Source organism: Dromiciops gliroides, chromosome 4 (genome assembly GCF_019393635.1).
Source record: "Dromiciops gliroides isolate mDroGli1 chromosome 4, mDroGli1.pri, whole genome shotgun sequence".
Lineage (NCBI taxonomy): Eukaryota > Metazoa > Chordata > Mammalia > Microbiotheria > Microbiotheriidae > Dromiciops > Dromiciops gliroides.
In genome coordinates this window covers 143,648,807-143,676,488 of record NC_057864.1, presented here as the reverse complement: position 1 = coordinate 143,676,488, position 27,682 = coordinate 143,648,807, and the positions used below count along the sequence as shown (strand labels likewise).

General features: G+C 36.2%; 1 protein-coding gene across 1 annotated transcript in view; it reads right to left on the bottom strand.

Moving 5' to 3' along the window:
* The window catches only part of LYST (lysosomal trafficking regulator), a 205,181-nt gene that overhangs the window by 158,692 nt on the left and 18,807 nt on the right, over positions 1-27,682 (bottom strand). Inside the window, exons 2-6 of the mRNA XM_044002844.1 lie at positions 22,147-22,241; positions 13,936-14,134; positions 8,466-8,556; positions 4,726-6,784; positions 325-1,348 (exon numbers count right to left, since the gene is read on the bottom strand). Of these exons, the coding sequence (XP_043858779.1) occupies positions 325-1,348; positions 4,726-6,784; positions 8,466-8,556; positions 13,936-14,127 (3,366 nt within the window). The 5' untranslated portion in view covers positions 14,128-14,134; positions 22,147-22,241. The remainder of the gene's footprint in view (positions 1-324; positions 1,349-4,725; positions 6,785-8,465; positions 8,557-13,935; positions 14,135-22,146; positions 22,242-27,682) is intronic.

Sequence of the window (27,682 nt, the reverse complement as noted above, 5' to 3'; positions counted from 1 at the left end):
GTCCAATAGGCACTTTGAGGTCAAAAGAAACTGCAGGTCTAGAGAGATGTTAGAACTGGATAGGTAGATTTTAGAATCCGCTGCATAAATATGATAATTAAAACTATACAGTTTCACTGTATTTAAAATTTTTAAGGGCAAAAAACTATATATTACACTTTTCATTGTGTTCCACAGTGTCAAATACAATGCTGTGTATATAGTAGGCAATTGATAAATATTTGTCAATTAATATCAGAGGAAAAGGGATTTTCTCAAGTGTTAAATCAACCATGTTTCTATAAAATTACACGGCAAAATAACTGGAAAAAAATCTGTAATTACCTGATTAGGTAACTCCACTTCCATCTTTTGTTGACTAGTCTTTGTACTATGAAGACAAATAGTCAGAAGAGCTTCTAGTAGTCTTATACTTTGAAGTGTACACTCATGTTCTTGACTTGAAGGTACTTTAGGTTCCTCAAGAGCTGCTACAGAAGCTGAGATTTGTTTTACACGTAAAGGTTCAGAAGAAATTTCCTTTGAATCTAGTTGACCTAAACTTTCAGTATTCTCCTCTAAACTATCTGACACTAAAGGACTTAAGTCACTGTTGACACTTAAATGTAATGCATCCTCCTTCATTGTCATTTCAGATTGAAAATTTCCCTCTAAATCTTTGTTTTCATTTACATGTATAGGACCTTTCTCTTTTTTTTGCTCTTCTTTGCCCCTGGATAGTTTCTGAATTATCATAATAATTAATTTATAACACAGTTGGAAACCTCCAAGTCTATGAAACTGTTTCTGAAAAACGGAATTCAACATGTAGATCCAACGACACATGGACCAAATGTCTGCTGCCCTGTGGATATGTTCTGGGGAAGGTAAGATAAGTATCTCTGGAGATAAACACGGTAGCATGTGACTCAGAGGCTCACTAGCTGTACTATCATAGCCAGAAGTATCTTCTGAATCATTGGTGGAGTCGCGATCACATTCAGCTTCTTTACTCACACATAAAAATGCCACGCAGAGAAATAGATTTATCATGTTGATATGAATATCCTGACCAACCGTCTTCTGTTTCTTCGGGTAAATTTCTTTAAGGCCAGCATAAAATTTGCTAAGACTCTGAGAAGAATCTGAACATACTTGGTGCTTAAGTGAAGAAGTAACTAAAAATGAAGCCTTCTTTTCATTGTCTATTCCATCAATTTCTGGAATTGTTTCATCTTTCTGTTGTTCTCCAAGGCAGGCTATCAAAGTTTCAAATGCTTTTAGGGAATGATTTCGAATGCCATCTAAATAATTTAATTCAATCATTTGATTTACTCCATTACAACTTAGAAATAAGTCTCTTATAACCCTATGAAGAGAAAGCATAAAAAAGTTATATATACAAAATTCCATGTTTCCAAGTAAATACTAAATTATAAATGCATTTTATTAAGGCATTCAGGAACAATGACCACATTACACATTATTTCATTCTGAATAACCAATAACGAAATAAAGAAACAGAAGGGTATTTTTAAAAAGAGGTTTTGTCTTGCTATTGCTTATAGGATAAAAACATTCTTAAAAGGGAACAATAATTAAAATACCAAGACAGACCACTAGAGACTGAAGAAAAACCAAGCAACTTAGATCTCGAATACCATTTCCTTTGAAGTGTTGGGTATTTACAGTTTATATTTTTAATGATGTATAGTTGCTCAAGAGAGATAGTGTTATATAGTGGATAGAGAGCTGGTCTTTTAGTAAAGAAGACCTGGGTTTGAAGCCCCACCTCTGACATATACTGTTGTCTGATTCTAGGCAAGTCCCTTAACTTCCCATTGCTCAAAGACCACTTACATTCAAACTCTGGAGTAAGCTGGCTGAAAATCTTGCCTGATAATGTAGAATAAAATTAAATACTTATGTTCTTATTAAACTCTAATATTAAGACTATCAGTTGCAGAGAAGGTACCAACTTGCAATGGTCAACGGAATTCTCTTATCTAAGAATTCCCTATACAAATGAAATGACTGTTCTCATTCCTATCCTTAGCATACAACTGACAAACCAAATTAACCCAATTGGTATGTAGTTTAAAAATGTTTTCCCAAAAAAATGTAAAATGGTTTCTTCCCCAATTTTTAAAAGCAAATTTAAGAGAAACACATCAGCTTCCATAGGCAATTAGCATAAAGGCACCCTGAAAAGATTAGCAATCAAAAACTTGCTGCACATCTATATTTATGTATATGTGAACACAGAGGTAAGGAATACCAGTGTTCAGATCAATGTAATCAGAAGACTAAATATATTCTAACTCAGCAAGTTGTTCCTAATTTGAAATGTTCTCAAAGGTTTAGCATATTTTTCAAGAAGCATTACAAAATTCTAAAAGCAAAAGACTGCTTTATTATTATTTGTTTTAAATAAGTGACACATACTGCTTTTCTTCAGAGATTTAGCAAAATAAGGGAAATAAAAGAGGCATCGCTAATTCAAAGGGACTATACTTGGGTGTGAAACAACCAAAAGTTGACAGCATTTATTATCCACATTAATTTTCTAAATTCTGTCTTTACTGCTTCCTAGTCACATATTGGTGACCTTGCATCCCTGGGTTCTTATGATCTATGCTGTCCAAGTCAAAGCTCTTGGTAGACTCAGAAAGTCTTCAGATTTGGGCACCATAATGAACTTATCATTCGTCTAAGTACTAGTCTTGTCTCTCTGGAGAGGCATGCCACCATGTTGTCCACAGGAAATTTCAATCTATTAAGTTTGTCAAGTATTATTAGGAGGACTCATCCCATTTAAAGTACTTTTTTAAAAATTTTGAATAGAATTTTATTTTCCAAAATATATGTAAAAACAAAATTTTAACATCATTTTTTTAAAAAAGTGAGGTAATTGAGGTTAAGTGACTTGCCCAGGGTCACACAGCTAGTGTCAAGTGTCTGAGGCTGGATTTGAACTCAGGTCCACCTGACTCCAGGGCCAGTGCTCTATCCACTGTGCCACCTAACTGCCCCAACATCAATTTTTTTTAAAACTTTGTGTTCCGATTTCTCTTCCCCCCTTCATTCCTACCCCCCACCCACAAGAACTCAAGCAATTCAAAATAAGTTATACATGAGTAGTCATGGAAAAATTCCCATATTAGCTAGTTGTGAGAGAAAACAGTCAAAAAATCCAAAACTTCAGATTAAGGAATTGTCAAAGAGGAAAAGAAAAAAAAAAATTTTTAATGTGTTTCCATCTGTTTTCAGATACTATCAGTTCTTTCTCTGCAGATGGGCTGCAACATTTTTAAACACTGATATATTAATAGTTATCTGGAATTATCAATATATCCAATACTCCTAAATTAAGGAAGGTATATATCCTAATATGATATATGCGGGGAACATTTATTGTAGGGACATTCTATGTCCACTGACAGAATGGAAACTCATTTACAACTTTTGGTCTTAGAAAGTTGCCTGGGTTCACTGAAAGGTTAAGTAATTTGCTTATGCTAACACAAGCAGGCCATATAACAATTGGCAGGGTTGGAAGGCAAATTTTCCTGATTTTAAGACTAGCCTTCTGCAGCAATATATTCTGAACAACAACAAAAAAAGGTTAATTTATTAGAAATCAAAAGCAATTACCCTACTTCCTTCACCTAAAACAGCCAACCCCAAAACAGAAGATCTTAAGGAGGCAAAACTTTATATGGGTAGTTCCAAAATGTCAATGAATTGTGTTCAAAAAGAATGCTTACAAGTTGGTTGTTTGGAACTTGGAACACTCTCCTCGCCCCATAGAAATGATTTTATAATAGTGTTAAAGTTCCTAGGTTAGCCCACAAAAGTCTTAATTCATAATGAAGTTGAATTATGGTTATGAATAGCATTAACTTGATTTCTGGCTCAGTTACAGGATGACCATGAAATAAGGAAGTTTTCTCTTTCATGGATGTCAGGCCTGTGTAGAAATCATTTTGTAAGTAGTCCACATTTGTCTTTGATACTTTCCTATCTCCCTTTCCACACTTTTCTTTTATCCTAGTACCTTTCTTTCTAGGTGACCACCAGCATTCTAATATTGTTCCCCTTATTGTGGGATTCTACCAGCCCTGAACTACACCCCCTACCAAGGTTCACCATACTTCTAAATTACCTTCTCCACCCCCTATCAATATTTCTGTTACCTCAGTAAAAGAATATATCAGCTGTGTGCTAGGATACCCATCTAAATGTTTTAGTTAATTTGCAGAAGTGCCCTTCTTTTCTCCTTTCTCTTTCTTTTTTATTCTTTGTTATGAGGGATGATCAGGGGCTTAGGAGGGCTGATATTTGGAAATGAAAGTGATATAAAAACAAAAGATATCAATAAGATATTTTTCCAAATAACGCAAAAAATGTTTAGGCTAAGGACCTGTCAAAATAACATTTTGGGGGCAGCTAGGTGGCGCAGTGGATAGAGCACTGGCCCTGGAGTCAGGAGTGCCTGAGTTCAGGTCTGGCCTCAGACACTTAACACTTACTGGCTGTGTGACCCTGGGCAAGTCACTTAACCCCAATTGCCTCACTAAAAAAACAAAAACAAACAAACAAAAAATTTTTGACATAAATGATGACATACTACTGAGTACTCGTTTGTAAAGAACAATCACTGAGGGTTTTCATTTCTTATTGGTTCAGCTAACACACCCAACAGAAGAATGAAATTATGCCAATAGAAAAAATATATATACAAACCTGGATTTCAAAAGTGCAGGAAGAGTCTGTGTATAAATCTGAAGCACTTCCAGAGGCAAACACTGGCTATGATAGCTACATACACGAGTACACGATGAAGTAACACCTAGGTGTTGAGAATGATGTGCTAATTCAACTCCTCTTTGGAGCACAGGATTAAATATGTAATTATACAATTTCCACTGAACAACTGCATTGCCTTTCTGGATTAAATTGCAAACATGACTTGCAATATGCACACTGTGTAATCTGTCTTCTTCAAAAACAAGGCTTTGATAAGCCTCTAAAGCATCCCATTTCCATAAGAGGTCTTCAGATCCACTACTAGGCAATATTCCTTGAAATCTGTAAGAGGGACTAGATAAAGCTGAAGCAGGATCAGCATTACTCGAGTGTGCGTGCATTGTCTCTTCTAATTGGGCTAGCTGATCATGGTCAAAAGTACAGATATTACAAGTTGCGTGTTTAGTCTTTTGAGATATCTCTCCTCCTCCTAACTGATCCAAAATAAGTTTGTTAAGGATGTTCAATATGTGTTGCTGAAAATGTTTTAACTTTGGCAATTTAAAAGCATGAAGCAATGGAACGATAACAGATTTAGGGTCCATACAACAACATATTCCAACATTATTAACACCTGATAGAATCTGGACACAAGTAGTATTCAATGAAACTTTCTTTAATAAACATAAGCACTGGTGAGCACATACTGCAATACAACAGCACCGTTCAGGATAATAAACTTCTCCATCGGCCATCTCTTCAAATGGATTTTTGGAAACCTGGTTTTTGAAAGCAGAAACCAGAAGGCCTGAAAGATCTCGATGATGATGCATAAAGTGAGAATATTCACATCGTCTATGCCTCTTTCTTGTACACACTGATTGATGAAGTTGTTCAGATTTCACTTTTTTGACAGTGCTGATTATTTTCATAACATTATTTATTAATGTTTTCAAATGTTCTGAAGCCCCAATGGAAACTTCGTCTCTTGAAACCAACCATTCCATCTGAAGAATTGCTGTTTCAAATAATTTAAACCCATGATGCTGAATAAATTCTTGAACCAAGTCCATGGCTTGACTGAAATAAAAAGGATTTGAAGCTGCACTTTGAAGGCAACAAATCAAAATCTGCAGAACCCCTTCCAGAAGCTCAGGCAAAAGAAGGGCTCTATGACGATATTTTGAAAATACAAAATCGTCCTGAACTTCTTGTAGTGTCTTCTTTGGCCTTGGTGCAAAAGGGTCGGGTTGTTTTTCCAAACAAGCTCTAATTTTTAAAGCTGCCCTAAGTAAATCAATTAAGTTTTTTCTAAGACTTTCTGGCATAGTCTCTGCAGTGTTTATATCTACTGACATAAGATGTAACACAGTTCTAAAGAGCATTCTTTGAACCAAGGCTATGGGTTCTTCTGTCCAACCTGCAGAAACTACTTCACTTTCCAAATTACCACTAAGACTACAACAGTCCCCAAAGCTTGCTAAGAATTCAGTTAATGTGGGCACTACACTGACTGCTAGAGCAGAATTGTGATTCAAGGTAATATCAAACTTACAAACTTTTTCTAACAGAGAGAGCAAAACATGGCATAAGTCAAATGGAGAGTTATTCATGTTGCTAATAATAGAAAAGGCAGCTGATTCATTTAGTATTTCACTGGTTGCTTCATGTCGTGGAATAATCTGTCTGGCATTCTCTAATGTCATGGTATCAGGTCTCTGTGTTTCTCTAGCTAGTGGTTGGTTCTCTTTAGGCGAAGATGATAAAAAACGCTGCAGTAGGTTGGATCGCCTGTGCTTAATCATTGCTATGCTTTTGTCATCAGAATTGGCTTCGGAATCTGAGGTGGATAGTTGAGATTTTCTTTCATCTCTTAGAGAATAGCGATGGGTGGTTTTACGATGACGTCTACTTTTTCGAGATATACTTGCATTTGCACAAACCTGACTAGTTTGGGTACTTCCTTCTAAATGTATTTTTTCCTGAGTATATCTTCGTGAACTTGAATTTGTTTCTTTGGTCCAGATAATATCAGCTGAGAATGGTAGATTAAAATCTAAGGGAAGAAAAAAATATAAAATACCTTAAATTTAAATATTTTATAGTCAATACTAGGTTACCTATAAAATTATTACTTACTTGAATTTCATTAAATCGCAGAATTCTACAGATAAAAGGAAACCTAAAGATTTATCCCCCATATAGGTTTATCTCAGACTGGCTCCTTCTTGCTATACAACATGCTTTTGAAACGATATCTGGCGCCCAAACACCAGCTGGGTTCAGAATATATGAATAGGGAGATTTATGTCTAATTTTAAAATTATATACTGTATCCCAAAGCTAAATATACATAATTTTTAACTGATTAATGTTTAGTGTTTTTCAGCCACAGCACTGCTTCCTTCCATTTACTTTAGGCTTAATATGTCATATTTAAAAATATGTCACCTTAAAATTTTGTCATCTGAATATTCACGTATCCTGTAGTCACTTACCATCAAAAGCACTAAATACTCTCGGCATAAGGCTTCAATGGTTATTTATCCTAAACTATTCAAACACAGCACCTTCATTCTTATCTCCCCCAGGTGACATGTATATAAAGCTTTAAGGTTTGCCAAACACTTGACCTACATCTAGTATAAAAACCAAAAAGTTACCAGCCTTTCTTTTGCAAGTCACTTTTAAGAAAAGCTCTTTAACAATATTCTTCCTTGAATGTCAATTGTAATTTGGAAAGAAATACAAATCAGGAAATAAAAGACTGGCTTTTTTTCCTTCTTCAGTAGAGAAAGGTTGGAAAGCAGCAAATTTGGAGACTGACAAGCCTAAGCCAAGTTAAAAAATACAGAAAGATTAATTCACAACTGAAATGGCAGTTAGCAAATACATGCTCATTTAAGTATTCAAGTTAGCAATTATTTGTATACAGATCTTTTAAATTTATTTTTTAAAAGGCAGGAATTAATGTATCAATAAGTAAATAAAATCTCTAGAGCTAGTTATGGACCAAAAAATGACAAGCATCAAGCAATCAACAATCATTTATTGTCTTACTATGTGCAAAATTAGCACATTTAAGACATATTATAACATGGTATAGGAACACTTAAAATATTTAAGATAATCATAAAGAGGTTCATAATTCATAGATCCTAGAATTTCCTGAGGAAGAAATTGGAAAATTGTTGTAAAATGTTTATATTTCATTTCTATTCAATTATCACAGAACCTGTACTTGAAAGGTTTTCCAAAAACCAGAAAGCAAAAACATCTCAGGATTCAGTTTTTATTTACAGAATTGAAACAACATTAACACAAATAAATCTTTTTTTAGAGTGTCTAGATTAACTGTAATTCAACTGAAATCATCTATAAGTCATGAGTTACAAAAAAGCAATATCTGAAAGAGTCTAACAGATCTCTGATTTCTCTCCTCAAAAATACTTCTTCCACTGTACATATCATGTTATACACCTTATTTCTTTCATCTGATGTATTTTTCACCATGTTTTCTAATTTACTTGAGTGTTCTTCAACTTATTCTGATTTTAAGTACTTTCAATGGTCTTTTTTTGTTCAAGGAGAAATCTACTTATCTCAAGAGGAAAAACAGTATGTTAAACAAAATTTAATTTTATCCATGAACCTACTTAGATGATATCTTTCATACAAAAATAATCATCTTAACAGGAACTTTGAATGTAAGTGGTTTAGTAAAGAAAGAAACATACCTAATGCTTTTTCTTCTTGAACAGGTATCTTCCATACTAGTGGAAGGAGGGATAAGAGTAGCGTAAGAAGTTCTTCTCTACATGTCAGTGCCTGTATCAGAAACAGAAGAATTCTTCAAGTTCTGAAGTTTTATGAAAACATCCCTCGGATACATCATTCCCTAATTTTTTATGTTAAGTAGACCCCAAAAATTCCAGCTGTCATTGAGAAGCGAACTCCCTCAAGTCTCATTTAAATCCATCCAAGACTGCTATACTACTTGTTAAACACCACTCCAAGAAATCCTTTCAATATATAAACCATATCCAGAAGGCGAAAAACTAATTTCGCACATTCTTGCCAGTGTTTCCACAAACATTAGATATTGCCATCTCACAAGCTGAAAGAATTCCTCACCAACTGCAGAATTTATTAGGTGAAAATTAAAAGTTAACTAAACCCTGCTAACTATGTAGACTATTAACACCATGTATTGAGAAAAAGCTCATCATATTCGTTCAACTAAAAAAAAAAAAATCAAACTCAAGAATGAAGAAGACAAGGCATAAATTATAAATAACAGTAAGATAATACATTATTTGTCAATAAGGACAATAATTGCCATAGCCAATTAAATAAAAATTTGAGTGTTTATTATGTGCATAAAAACTCAGAGCCCAGAAGATTAAACCTACAAGTATACTGTGGGCACAGGAACATCTTCATGGAATCTCAAGACTAGAAGGGATCTCAAAGGCTTCTTAGTCCACACTATACCTTGACCAATAATCCTTCCTACATCTCCAACAAATGGTCACCCCATCAGCAATCCACTACTTCCCAAGATGGTAACTCCAACTAGACAATTTTCTTCCAATTCAAAGTATAGCTCTGAAGGGTGAATTGGATATGTATAAGCAGGGTTTTTTTAGTAACAAAAAAAAATCTTCAAGTCCTCAAGCTAATAGAACTTTAAATTCTAGACCCTAAAGAAAAACTTCTGAAGCATTCTCATTACTACTTGCAAATCACCAATGAAAAGGATATCATGATATTTTCATGAATGCCTCATATAACTTTGCCAAAGAGCCCACTAAGAAACATACTTGAATCCTTAAAAAGCAAAAAGCAGTGCCCCCCCCAAATCTGTTAACAATTCCTGATATGAAATTCTGTGAAATTCTACCTGATTTGAGGTCTGGTAAAAGACTAAGGAGACTAAAGAACTAGGGGACGTGGTGGAATATAACACAGAACTTTCAGAAACCTCAAGTCCCTGTGAAGTCATAATGTAGGCAAGCTGTTCTCCAGCTTGCCAGTTAGATCTTATTTTACAACAGGAAACTGGCAACTCATCCCTGCACCCTGACTACACTGTGTATGCCTGCTTAGTACTCCTATGAAAGAAGCCAATCACGATATGAAATGCTCCCCTTCCCTAATTCCTTCCTTTACACTAGGTTCTTCTTGTTCACAAGTTTGATCTCCCCTGTAAAACCTTTTCTGATTATAGAAATTCAATGCTTTCTCCCTCACCTGAACTACTAGAACACTTACGTTTCATATGGACCATATATGCCCAATTAGATTATCACCTCTGTGAAAAGAACCGTTTGTAGTATTATTTTTATTATCTCTCCAAAATGCATTACAATTATATAACTGACAATTTATCCCACTGTTCAATTATCTGATCACTCACACTGAAAAGAAAACGGATGTAAACTATTTGAATAGTTTAACATTTTGGATTCCCATAAAATTTCTAGTATCTTTGTTGTCAAGAGATCATGTTGATTAACAAATAAGACAACTGTGGATCTTTTCCCCTCTTGGGGGCTTTACCTCACACTTTCTTACTGCAACCCAAAGTTTGCTCTCAGATACAGGCTGGCCTTTTCTACTTTCCTGCCTATGACACCATCCAAGATTGCTAGAGTATTGAAACTAAGATGGGAAGGACTAAGGCTTCAAACTGGTAGCAAAGAAAAAATATGAAGGGGAAAAAAAAGCAAAGGGAACTTGTATCCGCATGCATGACTGAAAATTCTCCCAGAAGAGCAAAGTCATGCCCTTTTTCTGCCAGCAAGGAAACACGTGAGGAACAACATGGGCAAAATAAATTGTTACATCTACAGATGTTACAGAATCTCAAAACTAGGAAGAACCAAATTGACCATTTAGTTCCACCCACACTCACAAAAATTCCTTCTGCAACTTGTTCAACAAAGTGGTCATTCAGTCTTGGCTTGAAGAACTCCAGAAAAGGGGAACCCATTACCTCCCAAAACAAGCCATTAAACTTCTGAATAACTCTAAGTTTTTCCTTACATCAAGTTTAAATTTGCCTTTTTGCAACCTCCACAAAATGTTCCTAATTCTGTCTTATAGGGACATGCAGAACAATTGAGTCCTTTTCCATTCGAAAGCACTGAAGACAGCTAGCATGTCCTTCCACATGTTTTTTTTCCCCCTCCAGGCTGAACATTCCTCATAACTTTGAATAATCCTCATGTGAAATTAACTTGAGGCCCCTGCCTCCTCTGGGTCCTTTTCAGTTTATCCAAATCCTTCCTATAAGCATTCATGGTATATATGCAAGAGATGACAGTACACAGATGAGAGAAAGGGGCATTCCCACTCCAAAGCGGAAGGAGAATGGGAAAAACCAATGGACTTGTTTTCCATGGATAGCCTGGCATATCTGGCCCATGTTCTATATATGCCCATGGTCCCTGTCAAAATATAAGGCCCAGAATTGGGGCAGCTAGGTGGCATAGTGGATAGGGCACTTCCTGAGTTCAGGAAGACATGAGGCAGAAAGATGGTAAGTTGTAAAAGACACCTAATCTTGAACTCCAATTTTTTAAATAATGTAATCCATTATGTTTAGGTCACATATCCATTTTGAGCTTACTAGATCATAAGGTATAACATGTATGTCTAAAACTAATTTCTACAAGACTGCTTTCTAGTTTTCCTAACAGTTTTTGTCACATAGGGAATTCTACAAAACGTTTATGTTCTCAGGTTTATTAATACTGGATTGTATTCAATTATTTCTGATTCTTGCTAATTGGGACTGTTTTGTTGATCTATTTTTTAATATCTCAACCAGCACCACATAATTTTAAGGAGTATTGCTCTATAATATAACTTAAGTCTGAAAGTACTGTCTTTTTAGTGATATATTTTTCATTATATCTCTGAGTTCAAGACCTTCAAAATTCAAGTTCCTTCAAATGAATTCTGTTATTACTTTGCCTAACTCTATAAAGCACTCCCTCCTATCACTGGTATAGCAATAATATTTTAGGTATCATAATTTTTGTTTGCATTTAAGTGTCATAACTTTTATTATATTGGTGTGACCCAAACATTTAAAAAAATGAAGATTAGTCCAATTATTTAAGTAATTTTTGGAGTGGTTTGTAATTATATTTGCATAATTTTTGAGTGTGCATTGGTAGACTGACTCCCAGATATTTTATGCATTTTGTAGTCATATTGAATAGAATTTCTCTTCCTATGAGGTCCTCTTGAATTTTGTTGTTGTTGGGTAGAAATATTAGTGATTTTTTGGATTTATTCATATCCTGTTACTTTATTTAACCTATTTTCTTAATTAATTTCTTGGCTGATTCCAAGGTTGTCTCTAAGTAAATCATCATATTGTCTAATTCTGTCTCCTTTTTGCCAATGTTATCATATTGCTAGCACTTGCATTTCCAGAACTACGTCAAATAACAACATCTTTTCTTCATTCCATATTTAATGAGGAAGCTTTTAGCTGAAGCTTCCATGTTTTGTCTCCTATTTTTACTTGAAAGAGAGCTAATGAAAGCAGAGATGCCCTACTTTTTCCATTTATATTGCCATTGCTTAGCACAATAGTAAATGCTTTTGCACATAGTAAATGCTTTTACATTCATTCATTGCAATTAATGCTAGCAGTTGGTTTTAGGGTTTTTTTAAAAATCACATTAAAATGGTCCTTCTTTGTCTATGCTTTTTAGAGATTTTAGCATAAATGAATCATCTAAATAAATATTCTGCTTTTCTTGATTTAAATGTGGTTTGGGGTATTGTTTTTAGAAGGATTAAGCTATTTGATTTGCAATTCATCTTATATTTTCAGCAAAAGAAATATTATGGTTATTTAATCATAAAATAGTGGCAAGGAAACATAGCTAAAGATGTTTTTTCTTTCATATAAATAACTTTCAAATAATTCATTAAAGGTCAAAGGATATGATTAGGCAGTTTTCAGAAGAAATCAAAGCTATCTATTGCCATCTGAAAAAATTGCTCTAAATAACTATTGATTAGAGAAATGCAAATTAAAACAACTCTGAGGTTCCTCATACCTATTAAATTGACTAATATGACAAAAAAGGAAAATAATAAATATTGGAGAAACTGTGGAAAAAGTGGAACACTAATGCATTGTTGGTGAAGTTGTGAACTGATCCATCCATTCTGGAGAGCAATTTGGAACTATGCCCAAAGGGCTATGGGACTGTACATACTCTTTGACCCAGTAATACCACTATTAAATCTGTATCCCAAAGAGATCATAGAAAAGGGAAAAGGACCCACATGTACAAAAAAATTTATAGCAGCTCTCTTTGTGGTGGCAAAGAATTGGAAATCAAGGGAAGGCCCATTAATTGGGGAATGGCTGAACAAGTTGTAGCATATGAATGTAATGGAATACTATTGTGCTGTAAGAAATGATGAGCAGGCAGATTCCAGAAAAACATGGAAAGACTTAAGTGGACTGATGCTGAGTGAAGTGAGCAGAACCAGGAGAACATTGTACACAGTAACAGCAACATTGTGTGATGATCAACTGAGAGAGACTTAGCTCTTCTCAGCAGTCCAATGATCCATGACAATTCCAAAGAACTCAGCATGGAAAATATTCTCTACATCTAGAAAAAAGAACTGTGGATTCTGAATGCAAATTGAACCATACTGGTTCTATTTTGGTTTTTTCTTGAGGTTTTTCCCTTTTGTTCTGATTTTTCTTTCACAACATGACTAATGCAGAAATGTTTGATGTGATTGTATATATATATCTCCTATATTGGATTGCTTTCTGTCTTGGGGAGGGGGAAGGAAGGGAGAAAAATTTGGAACTAAAAATCTTATGAAAACAAATGCTGGGGGCAGCTAGATGGTGCAGTGGATAGAGCACTGGCCCTGGAGTCAGGAGGACCTGAGTTCAAATCCGGCCTCAGACACTTAACACTTACTAGCTGTGTGACCCTGGGCAAGTCACTTAACCCCAATTGCCTCACTAAAAATAAAAAAAAAAAAAAAAAAAAAGAAAAAAAAGAAAACAAATGCTGAAAACTATCTTTACATGTAATTAGAAAATAATAAAATACTTTTATGATTAAAAAATAATTCATTAAAAAAAAGAGAGTAAGGGGGCAGCTTTAATTACCACATATCAATGCAGATATTTGGTTTGAAATACATTACCTGATCAATGAGAATATTTAGCTTTGTAAGTAAAATAAAGCCACGACCTTGGACAAGATATTGTCCAAGTGCTGCCATGTGAGTTTCCTCCTCTTCCTCCTCCTTGGACTCTGCCCGTTGGACCACCGCATTACAAAGCCGGTTAACATCAGTCAGGAATTCACGTGCCAGTGAGTTACTGTCGCTGCTCATGACTGAGCTATAAAATTTTTTAAAAAAATAAAAATCACAAGATAAAGAATATTAAGAAAAATTTGTAAATTAAGTTTTTATATAAGAGTGATCATATAACAGAAACATACCTGCTATAGGGCTAATAGTATTGGGGAAGTTAAAAAACATATAACCGACACTTGGTAGTAAATGGAATAACAATAAAAGACAATAGAAAGAAAACAGAATTTTTATTTTGCCTCTATATTTTCTAACAAGAAGGAAAATCTTCAGATTGGAAAACTTACAAAGAAGTAGTAAACAGGAACTTGAAATAGTGAACAAATGAAGAAATAATTTTTAAAGTTAATTTTTATTAATAAAAATTATGTTTTATTTTTATTAATACTTTTTGTTTTTACATTACTTTCATTTCCCAATATATTCCTCCTTTTCTCTAAAGAGTCATCCTTTATAATAAAGAATTGTCCTAATTGAATATTCTCCTGGTATGGTTAAGTAAATTACCTTTTATTACCTGCTGAAATGCCTACAAGTGTCTCATTTCATTCCAAAACCTAACATAAAATAAAAGGTTATGGGTCGGAGTTTGGCTCAGATCTAAACACTCTCCATTTGGTACTCAATCGCAATTTTTCTGAAAAGGCTATATTCTATTTCCCACAGCCAGACAGAAACCTTCATAAACTTTTAGGGGAAAAGCAATAAGCATTTACATAGTACCTACTCTGTGACAGGCATTATGTTAAGCACTTTTATAAGTATCCCATTTGATCCCCACAACAACCCTTTGAGGGAAATGCTACTATTATCCCCATTTTGTAGCTGAGGAAACTGAGGCAGAGGTAAAGCAACTTGTCCAAGGTCACACCACTATCATGTGTCTGAGCCAAATTTTAACTCAATTCTTTCTGAGTCTAGGCCTAACTATCACCAGTTATGTATTTGGTATTAAAAAGAAAGACTTTTGTTTTCAGGAGAAGCTTGGAATTATTAATGGGGTTTTGCAATTTCTGGAGGCAATCACACCCACTTTCCCTCCAGTTCAACTCTGGGCTCAAATCATTATCTATTTGTACTTTCTGCCCCAGATACTGTATACACATTAATGGACAAGCTCTATAGGCTGTCCATACAAATGTGTGGTTGGTCAGGTTAAACTCTTAAGTAGTTACAGATCTCGTACAAGAGGCCCTGAAATGTTCTGGGGCTTGATGTAAATGTCATATGCAAATATGAGCATCTCAAAGACCTTGCCATTCACTGGGAATTATTTCCCTGCCTCTCCTCAATCTGTGGCTAACACCTTTGGCTAGCATTTGGCATTTATAGCTCTCTTTTTCATACCTTATTTGATATCTGGGATTAGAGGGTCATTGGTATAATATCTTTTTTTAAATCTTGAGAGATTCTGATTTACTTATGGAAAACATTTTGTTGGAAGAGAACCTTTAAGCTGGTATTTTGCTCTATTGAATCAAATGCTTTTTCATAATCAACAAGCAATAAAGAATAGTAGGTATTATTTTATCTATACCTTTTAGTCAATTCCAAGAAAGAAAGAAAGGAGAGAGGGAGGGAGAGGAGACAGAGAGAGAGAGAGAAAAATAAAGAAAGAAAGAACAGAGAGACAGACAGGCGGGCAGAGATGTGATCCACTGCAGAAAATCACTTGTGAAAGTCTGCTTGTTCTCTAATATCTCATGAGGGATGCCTTTAATTCATGAATGAAAGAATGAATGAATTAAGGATTTATTAAAACTATTATAATATGCAAAGTTCTATGCTAAGCAGCAGGGATACATATAGAAAAGTAAGACAGTCCCTCCTCTCAAAAAGCTCACATTCAAATGAGGGAAACAACACATAAAGAAGGTTTCAGCTGCAAATCAAATGATGGTAATGCCTCTTCATTCATGTCATTCCACTGATAAAATCCTATCTGTTTTGATGTTGAACTATGTGACAGGGCCAAGGACTCTGGTGAAAAGAACTTTCTTTTCTGGGTCTTCAATATATGTGTGTATACTATCTGCAAGAGAGTTGCGAGGCTATCTTCACAAAGGTTGCTTCCTAAGATGATGTTTGAGAGAAACAGGCTGAAGCAATGCCATTCCCAAGGCTTTTGGACTCTGGGTGCTAGATTATATCTATCAATATGAAGAGAGAAGGTGGTCAGGGTGGTGATGGTTTGACTGGGCTGGCATGTGCTGCCTCCTGCCTCTCCCTCAGGGTGCCCTGCTGCTTCATTCAGCAAGGCTGCCTTGCCTGCCCTATGAACAGCAGAGGGTTGGCATTTGGTAGTATGAGACAATAATGGGTTTTGGGACTCCCAGAGGCCCTCACTCAAGGAGATTATATTAAGATTGATTGGATCAGGGGGGCAGCTAGGTGGCGCAGTGGATAGAGTACTGTCCCTGTATTCAGGAGTACCTGAGTTCAAATCTGGCCTCAGACACTTGATACTTACTAGCTGTATGACCCTGGGCAAGTCACTTAACCCCCACTGCCCCACCAAAAAAAAAAAAAAAGATTGATTGGATCGACTTTGCTGATTGACTTACTTGGAGTTAACTTGATTGGAACCACACCTACCTGAAGGTCTGGTCCTCAGGGGGTGTGTTCTCTGAACCCTGACCTCAGCTCATTCTGCTCATGAACCACCCTCAAATCCAGTGAACCAACAGATTTGAGTGATGCTAGCCAATTAGCTTGAAGCAGTGTGTAAGGACTGCCTCTCCTCCAGACCCTCTGAGTGAGGGTCTCACTCATGCTTGTGGAGGAGGACTTGGAGGAAGAAGCAGGCCAGGCTGAGCTCTTATCTCTCCTCTAGGCTTCTTAACTTTCTGAGCCAAGTGTTCTCTCTTTACTAATACTTGGTATGCTTTAATAAATGCTTAATGCCCAAAACTGGTGCTAAAGCTTCTAATTTATAAGTAACAAATATATTAGAAACCCCAGCTCATTTTCCCTAAACTTGGGACAGAAATAAGGTGACCACATATAGTTTTATACACCACAGTAGGGTCAGCTGGCTGCCTTCACAGGAGCTGCCTCCCCATAAACTCTGAGAGCTGGGCCAATAGTCTATGGGTGCCGCATACTCCCTATGGTTCTTATGCTTATCTGACTTTTGGTGGAAGATGGTCAGTAGTTGTTGCTGGGGTGATGAGGAGAAAATGGAGCCCTTTTCTTTTTCTTTTTTCTTTATTTCTTTATTTTTCCGTAACATGTAAAGATAGTTCTCAACTTTTGTTTATACAAGCTTTCCAATTTCAGATTTTTCTCCCTCCCCCCTCCCCTAGACAGGAGGTAATCTGATATAGGTTTTATATATACATAATAACATTAATCCTATTTCTGCATTAGTCATGTCATAAGAGAAAAATCAGAGCAATGATGAAAAACCTCAAAATAGAAAAAACAACAGCACCAAAAACAAAAGAAATAGTATGGTTCATTCAGCATCTATACTCCACAGTTCTTTTTTTTTTTTCCCCTTGGATTTGGAGATCCTCTTCTATCATGAGTTCCCTGGAACTCTTCTGTACCATTGCATTGGTGAGAAGAATATAGTCCATCACAGTAGGTCAACACTCAATGTTGATGATACTGTGTACAATGTTCTTCTGGTTCTGCTCATCTCACTTATCATCAGCCCACGCAAGACCCTCCAGGTTTCTCTGAACTCCTCCTGCTCATCGTTTCTTACAGCACAATAGTATTCCATTGTATTCATATACCACAACTTGTCCAGCCATTCCCCAATTGATGGGCATCCCCTCAACTTCCAATTCCTTGCCACCACATAAAGAGCAGCTATAAATATTTTTGTACATGTGGGTCCCTTTCCCCCTTCCATGATCTCTTTGGGAAAAAGACCCAAAAGTGGTATTGCTGGGTCAAAGGGTATGGACAGCTTTATTGCCCTTTGGGCATAATTCCAAATTGCTCTCCAGAATGGTTGGATCAGTTCACAGCTCCAACAATGCATTAGTGTTCCAATTTTCCCACAGCTTCTCCAACATTTATTATTTTCCTTTTTTGTCATTTTAGCCAATCTGATAGGTGTCAGGTGGTACCTCAGAGTTGTTTTAATTTGCATTTCTCTAATCAATAGTGATTTAGAGCATTTTTTCATATGGGAATAGATAGCTTTGGTTTCTTCATCAGAAAACTGCCTGTTCATATCCTTTGGCCATTTCTCAATTGGGGAATGACTTGGATTCTTATAAATTTGATTTATTTCCCTATCTATTTTAGAGATGAGGCCTTTATCAGAAGTACTGGCCACAAAAATTGTTTCCCAGCTTTCTGCCTCCCTTCTAATTTTGGATGCATTGCTTCTGTTTGTACAAAAATTTTTTAATTTAATGTAATCGAAATCATCCATTTTGCATTTTATAATATACTCTATCTCTTGTTTGGTCATAAACTGTTTTCCTTTCCAAAGATCTGATAGGTAGACTATTCCTTTCTCTCCTAATTTACCTATGGTATCACCTCTTATGTCTTAATCGTGTAATGGAGCCCTTTTCTAAGATTTCTCCCCTCAGTGATAGCTTCTGGGGTGGGGCTAAAAGATGTTCTGGTGGCCTGCTCACTGCTTCAAAAGTTATAGCTCTTCAACATGCTGATGATACTAAATAGATATCTGGCCAGGTTTCCTTGCAACTTACCCAAGCCCTACCATCATTATTTTCTACTAAAAACCCAGATAGATGAAGCCAGGCTTTCTATCTTGAGGCAGCTAGGTGGCACAATGAGCCTGGTTTACCTGCTGTGCTACCTAGCTGCCTCAAAATACCTTTGGTATCTTCAATTCACAGGATTTCTGAGGAAGATGATCTCTCAATGCTTTCACAATTGTGTCTTTAGCACATATTTCTATCATATACACTTGCTCCAACCTAGCTGCCTTTCCCATCTTAGTTTTTTTGTTGTTACTGTTGTTTTTGGTTTGGGGGTTGAGTTCTTTTTGGTATTTTCTATCTCCCCCAAAGTCTTGGCATGTAGCCTTTTCAAATGAAATTATTTACTGTCAATGCAGTAGCTGATCTTGATGCTGTTTTCAGTCTCATTGAAGACATCTAACAATGCAGCTGAAAGCACCATGTTAGCATGCATGGAAGCAAGCACATAGCCCCACTTCATTCTATTGGTGACTGGGAAAGCTTAAAAGCATTGTCCATTTTCCAGAACCTGTGTAAGCCTGCCATCATGAAAATGGCATACAATACTGATAAACTCAGGACCACTCAGCATGGCCTGCCTGCATCAAAGATGGTGCTGTGTTCTAGGAATGAAGCAGAACTGCAAAAGAAACATGAGATGTGCAAATTTAGAGACATCTCCACTCCAATGTTCCTGTGGGACTATTTGTGGCCAACCTGTGATAGAGCCTTCTGAGCTCGTATTGGTCTGATGAGCCACAGCTGGACACACTGTCCCTTGATATCATTTTGGTCTTCTTCAAGAACAAAGAACAATGACCAACCAACCTCCCCTAAAAGCATATTTGGGAGCATAATGTTCAGTAACAAATGTGGTGTTTCCGATGTCTATAAAAAAAATCTTTGCAAATCTTTCCCATTTTTCTTCCTTTGATGTTCTTTCATTTTCACCCTTAAATGTCCTAAGGCTGGTTTTTATGACTGTCTATTGCCTTCCTCTATTTAATGAGATAATGCTGCTCACAACCACTATCCTTCTACACGCTATTTTACAAACAAGTTTATATTCCAATGCCCCCACCTTCATCCTAATGACTTTCTCATCCTGCCAGGGCCTCCATGTCCCTGTCTTCCTTCTCTGAAGGGTAGTTTCTGATGCTGAATTCCTACAAGAACCTCCATTTGAGAGAGTACCATCAATAGTCATGTTCACTTCCAACCTGGCTCAGCCTCTACTCCACAGACAACTTTACCTCCACCTCGGGAGCCTTTCTTCTTCTTGAAACACCTCATCCCCTAAGGCCTCCACCTGTGAGTGCAAAGCTCCTCCCTCGAACTCCCATTTGAGGAATTTCCCATGCCTACCTACCATGCTTGCTTCTAATCTAGCTGATGTTCCTCCTCTCTGCTCACCTCAACTCTATTCAAAATGGAAAACCATTTTGTAACTGACACAGACCAGAAGAATAGTTACTTATATGTTCAAAAGAGAAAAAAAAAGCTTAAATCATGAAATGGTTAGGCTAATTACCTAAGGTAAATGGGACTCCAAGGTAAAGCAAATAGAGGGTTTAAAGTAGTGAGAATTGCACAGAACTGACTTGTACCACTATAACTGGATCAAAATTAAAACAAGGGCAGCAAGATTATCAGATTAGGGTGAATAACAAGATAAAGGAAAAAAAAGTAAATTAAAATAATAAAGAGTCAAATTCAGAAGTAAAATGAATCATTGAAAAAGGAAATGAAAAATAAGATTTCACAAGGTACACTGGAAAAAATCATATTTATTTTATTATGGAGGTATCGAATGATACATTAAAACATGAGCTTTACTAAGATACATATATAACCTCAATTATGATTCAAAAAAATAAAGAAGTGTTAAATGTTCATGTATTTTTCTAAAAATGACCAAAGATAATTCAAGCAAATACTATTGTATTCTCAGGCTGCCTAAAATTTATCTTTTCCCCATATTTGAATATTTTAAAAACCTGTGATTCATTATTTCCACCTATTCCTATCTTAAAACTATGTAGAACCTGTGTATACAGTACTCTTTAGAGTTTTTTTAAAATGTAATTTATAAATAGGTTATTAATTTGAACTTAAAAGACACCAACAAACATGGAAACTTCATATACAAAGAACATTCAAGTACTATATTTGAAAACACAAATTTCATTATGTTTGGTTTTTCATTTTTAAAAAATAGGTACTAAATTTAGCATGTTACTTCAGGTGTTCTTTAAATGACATCATTTTAAAAGGAAATCTCTTCACAAATGAATCTTCCCAATAAACATCACATCTTTAACACAACTACGGTTTCTTCACTTTAGGTCAGGACTTCAGAATTCTATCTCATAGTTCATAATACTCCAAGAAAAGTGAACAAATGCATTTCCCCAAAAAACAAGCCATCATGAATGTTACTATCTACTACCCTACTTAAACACCTTCCCATGTGAGGGAAGAAGTGTAATAGAAAAAAATAAGCTGATGGCAATAAAAGAGCTCCAATTTAACCCATGAGAGAACAGTTTCCTAAGACTACTAAAGTAAATACACCCTCCTAAGCTCCCAACTTTACTCTTCATTTATCTTCAGCTTGTCTTGCCTCTCCATTAAGGCTCTTAAGTGCTAGACTTAAACAATAAATGGAGGGGGTGGGTAATTAATTTCTTATACAATGATTAACCCTTTGGATGCTTCAGGAGGTTTCCCTTCCCAGCTGTTTCAAGTACAAGTGAAATTTGCAAATTCTCATTGTATTGTCCCATTCCTCCCATCAAAACCCCAGTAGGTCCATAAATATTGTGTTCAGCATTGTTTTGGGCTCGGGGTACCCCAGAAGTTTTCTGCAGTAAAATCAAAGAACCTTCTCCTTGAGAAACTAAACCAAAGGACAGACACATCTAAAGAGATAAGTGTGGCTGCTACCTTTGTGGCATGATGGGGACAGAGACGACTTGAGAAGTCGGAGCCACCCCTCACCCAACTTCCTCCAGCCACTACCAGTGGAGGATGGTCCTCCCCCAATAAGGGAACTTTCCACAGTCAGATGATCACCTCATCAGACCACCATCAGTCCTCTATAAAACTTCTGTGGGTCTCCTGCTCAAGGAGAAAGGTATCTCAGAGAGCCACACCTCTGTGCCATGACTTCTCCCCATGAGAAGTCTCTCTTGGTTTCCTTTCCCTAGCACCTAAATAAACTATTATTGTACTCTAATTGGATTTGTATGCAAAAGGGTGTAATTCTTTAAAGAGGAATTCCTAAGAACGCCCACCCCAAACCCCCATCAATTTCCCTTATAACAAGCATTGTAATATAATATTTCTCATGGGAGATACTTACCGGTAATTTTCAACACTTCTACAACATTTAGATTCTGTTTTTAATTGGGCTCTTTAGTAAAGGAATAAAGAAGTATTCTTGGACCAAGGCTTCACCTGAAATAAAAGGACAAATTAATAAATTAATAATAATGATCACTGGTAAAAGCATACTGACTATACTATACTATGACTTTAAGAATGCTAAAAGTTAAACTATAGTCTATACATTTAATACACAAAACAAATTTCAAAACATGCTTTTACCAGCATATTTTTAAAAAAAGGCTTTCAAGGACAAGGTTTCTATTATGGGCCCAGGGTACCTCAGCAAATTCCCAAACTCCCATAACAATTTCCAATAACAATCACCACTTTATTCACATAATTTCTCCTAATTTCCAAAAGGAATCTTTTCTTTTTAAAAAAATGGATAAAATTAACTTGAAAACACAACCAACGTAAATATTTTTATATATAAAGAACTGAAGAGTACTCTGTATGAAACCTCAAATCTCATTAAGTATAGCTTGGTTTAAAAAGAAAATCATATACTAGATTCAGCTCACTGATTCCAAAAGCTATTCTGCATGATTGTGTTTCTATCTGAAATGCTTTTTGTGCATTTTTTAAAATACTTCAGTCTTCTCTTTACATAGAATTTTTTCAAAAGGAATCTATTTTCAAGGTTATCTGCCCAATAATTTCAACACCTTTACCACAACCAAGGTTTTCCCTAGTATATGACAAGATTTCACCTTTTTTTGGGGGGGGGGCAGGGGCGGGGCAATGAGGGTTAAGTGACTTGCCCAGGGTCACACAGCTAATAAGTGTCAAGTGTCTGAGACTGGATTTAAACTCAGGTCCTCCTGAATCCAAGGCCGGTGATTTATCCACTGTACCACCTAGATGCCTCCTGAAGCATGAACAATGTAATGGAGCTGAGAGGACAGAGCAAAAAATAGAAAGAATAACTCTTTCCTGCAAACAGTACAGTTTAGAAAGAATGTAGAGTATAGGAATTGGAAGCACTATGAGATAAAGTAGATTGTATTTGGATTAAAAAGGGCCAGGAATGTGAGTTATTAAATCAAGTCAATAAGTATTTATTAAGCATGTAATATTTCCAGGAGGGCACCTAGGTAGTTCAGTGGATAGATCACTGGTCTGGGAATCAGGAAGAAAAATCTTCCTGAATTCAAACCCCTTACTAGCTGTGTGACCTTGAGCAAATTACTTAACCCTGCTTGCCTCAGTTTCCTCATCTTAAAATGAGCTGGAGAAGGAAATGGCAAACCACTCTACAGTCTTTGCCAAGAAAACCCCTAATGGGGTCATGGAGAGTCAGACATGACTGAACAACATTTCCAGGAACTTTAGCAGACACTGTACAAAGCACTGAGGATACAATGAAAGACAAAAACTGTGCCTTCCTCAAGAACCTCACAATTTTATTGGGGGTGGAGGAAAAGAGGCAAGATGCAAATAACTATGTACAAACAAGACACACACAGGATAACTTCCAATTAATAGCAAAGGAAGGCACTAAAGTTAAGAAGGAGCAAGAAAAGCTTCTTACAGAAGGTAGGATTGAGCTGAGAATTAAAGGAAGCCTGAGTAGCCAGGAGGCAGAGAGGAAGAATAGTCTAGGTATGAGGCATAGCCAGTGAAAGATGGGAGATGGAATATCTTGCACGAGGAATGACAAGAGGGACAGTGTCACTATATCATAGAATATATAGAAAGGAGTAAAGTGAAGACTGGATAAATAGGAATGTGTTGGGTTGTAAAGCCCTTTATAAGCCAAACAGACTATAGCAACATGTGAGAATTGGAATGACGCCCCCTGCTGGAGAGATACTGTAGGAAAGTTCCACTATGAGGAGAAGGCGTCTGAGGACAAGCCATGTGGCATGGAAGGTCAGCTTCTTGGTGTCAGGAAGTGACGTTTGCTCATGGGTACTGTCGATCAAAGCTACCAGCCAATTAGCTTGGAGCTGTGTGTGCGTGGATGTGCTGTTTCCGGTTTTACAGGAGGCTTGTGGGACGAAGAAGGGGCGAGGGGGGCTCTCTTTTTGGCCGGGACCTCGTGTGGTATGGAGCTCAGATGCTGGCTCCCTTAGATAGATAGATGAAGGCAATTAGGCCTCTTTCCTCACCAAATTCTTACGCTCTTAATAAACACTTAAAAGTCTAAACTCTGGTTAAAGCTTCTAATTTATTGGTGACCACTCATTAGATTTTTAGACAGTCTGGCTAGAATTACAGACAGCAACTTTTCAAATAGATGCAAAAAAAATCATTCATTATGACCAAACTGAATTTATATCAGGGATGCAGGAATGGTTCAACATTAGTAAACTATTAACATAATAATATGAATATGAAAAACATCCAAAACATTATTATCAAGAGACAGGCCTTTGACAAAGCACTCATTTACATTTTTAAAAAATCTACAAAGAAAGGTATGGAAGAATCCTTTTAAAATAAAAGGTCTATAGTTAAAACCAAAAGGAAATATCATATGCAATGGGGATACAATAGAGAGTTTCCCAACAAATACAAGACTGAAATAAGGCTGTCTACTCTCCCCACTGTTATTTGATATAGTTCTTAGAACTGCTAGCAACAACAATAAGAGAAAAGAAATAAGTTAAAGCATAATGATAGGTAAAGAGGAAATAAAACAATTCTTTGATCTCTATTTACTGATGACATACAAGTTTTCTTAGAAAACACTAGAGAATCAGCAAATACATTGAGATAATAATAGCTTCATCAAGGTTGCAGACTTCAAAATAAACCTACAAAAAGCAACAGCATTTCTATAAAATAATAAACCCAAGAGGTAATAATAGGAAGAGAAACACCATTCAAAATAACTACAAAATACATTAAATATTTGGGGATCAACCTAAGTACACACAATACTTACACAGATTCAATTACAAAGTGTTCCTTAAAGAAATAAAGAATATTAATAAGTAGTTGAAGGAATACAGTATTCAATATTCTTGGCTAAGCCATGGCAATATAATAAAAAATAATACTACCAAAGTTAATTTATAGTCTTAATGCTATACCAATCATATTTTCAAAATAATATTTTATAGAACTCAGTAACAACTTATTTAGAGAAATAAAAGATCTAGAATATCAAGAAAAATAATGGGGGCAGCTAGGTGGTGCAGTGGATAAAGCTCCGGCCCTGGATTCAGGAATACCTGAGTTCAAATCCAGCCTCAGACACTTGACACTTACTAGCTGTGTGACCCTGGGCAAATCACTTAACCCCCAATGCCCCGCAACCTGCCCCCCCCCCCAAAAAGAAAAGAAAAATAATGAATAGAGGCAAAAAATGAAAGGGAAATAGCACTTCCTGACCTGACATTATGTTATAAAGCAAGTCATGAAAATCATCTGGTACTGGGGCAGCTAGGTGGTGCAGTGGATAAAGCACTGGCCCTAGATTCAGGAGGACCTGAGTTCAAATCCCACCTCAGACACTTGACACTTACTAGCTGTTGTGAGAATCAGAGCGCCACCACCCGGCTGAGAAAGACATTGTGAGAACAAGGGCAGCTCTACCCTGAGGAGAAAGCATGAGGTGACCTTTCTGAGATTTTTGAAGGTCAGAATGGCATCTGGAAGTTATGTCTACCGCCTATAAGTCATGTCAATCAATGGACCAGCCAATTAGCTTGGAGCTGTGTGTGTGGACTGCACTCTTCCAGTTCGACAGGGGGTTTCCACGGGAACTGAGGACATTCTCTCCCTTAGATAGCTAGGTGAAGGTGGCTCTTCCTCACTCTCTTTGCTAAGCCCTAATATACTTTAATAAATGCTAAATGCCCAAAGACTGGTGCTAAAGCTTCTAATTTAAGGCAACCACACATTAGATTTTAGACATCAGAGTTAGATTTTTAAACTTCACACTGTGTAACCCTGGGCAAGTCACTTAACTCTCATTGCCCCACAAAACAAAACATTGTTCATACTTCCCATCTGGGAACCATCTGGTATTGATTAAAAAATAAAGAAGTTGATCAATAGGATAGACTAGACAAGGAAGACTCAGAAACAATGGAATCAAATAACCCATAGTCTAATAAACCAGAAAATATAATTTAATAAACTCCCTATTTGATGAAAAAAATGCTGGAAAAACTGGAATGCATTCTGTTTTTTGTTTTTAGTGAGGCAATTGGGGTTAAGTGACTTGTCCAGGGTCACATAGCTAGTAAGTGTTAAGTGTCTGAGGCCGGATTTGAACTCAGGTTTTCCTGACTCCAGGGCCAGTGCTCTATCCACTGCGCCATCTAGCTGCCCCCTGGAATGCATTCTGAAAGAAATTAGTCTTAGGCCAACACTTTATGTTACAATAACCAATATATTTTAAATAGATACATGACCTTATAACAATAGAAGATCATAACAATAAAAATTTTAGAAAAGAAGCCTATCATATACCTCACAGATATGAATAGATGTATTCTTAACCAAATAAGTCATAAGACAATTACAAAAAATAAAATAAATAACTTTGATTAAACGAAACTGGAAAGCTTCAGCACAAACAAAACTGATGCACCTAGAATAAGAAAGACAGTCATATGGGGAAAAAAAATCTTTGCATCAAATATATCTTTCTGATAAAGGTTGGATAGCTAAGATCTAAAAATAAAAAATGTATGTGTATGTATATGTATATATTCATATAGATACATAAAACCAAAACCCATTTCCAACACATAAGTGTTGTCAAAGGATATTAACAAAAAGTTTGTAAAAGAATTACAAACTTTTTTTTTTTAAGTGAGGCAATTGGGGTTAAGTGACTTGCCCAGGGTCACACAGGTAGTAAGTGTTAAGTGTCTGAGGCTGGATTTGAACTCAGGTACTCCTGACTCCAGGGCCGGTGCTCTATCCACTGCACCACCTAGCTGCCCCAGAATTACAAACTATTAACAACCATATGAAAGAATGTTTCAAATCACCAACAACAATAGAAATGAAAATTTTTTAAAAATCTCATACCCTGAAAACTAGCAAAGTTGACAAAAGATAGGAACATTCAGCATTAGAGAAGTTGTGGGAAAGATGAGCACACTGATACACAGCTGGTACAGTGGAATCAATACAATCATTGTGAAAAGCAATTTGTAACATTACCCAAAGACTACTTCTACTACTACGCTTGTACCTCAAGGAGGATCCTGCTTAGAAGGTTCTCATGACACCAAAACATTTATTTGCAGCATTTTTATTATAACAAAGAATTGGAAATGAAAGAGATGACCACTGGTGTATTCTAAATCAATTGTAGTGCCTGAATGCAACAGGCCTGCCTCAGTGTCCTCTTCTGTAAAATGAGCTAGAAAAGAAAAGTGCAAACCACTCTAGTATCTTTACCAAGAAAATCCTAAATGGGGTCACAAAGTATCTGACGTGGCTGAAAAAGTGACTGAACAACATACTCTAAGAAAACCAATATAATGAATACAGAGAATCATGGAAAGATTTATATGATTTGTTGTAGGATAGACAACAAAAAC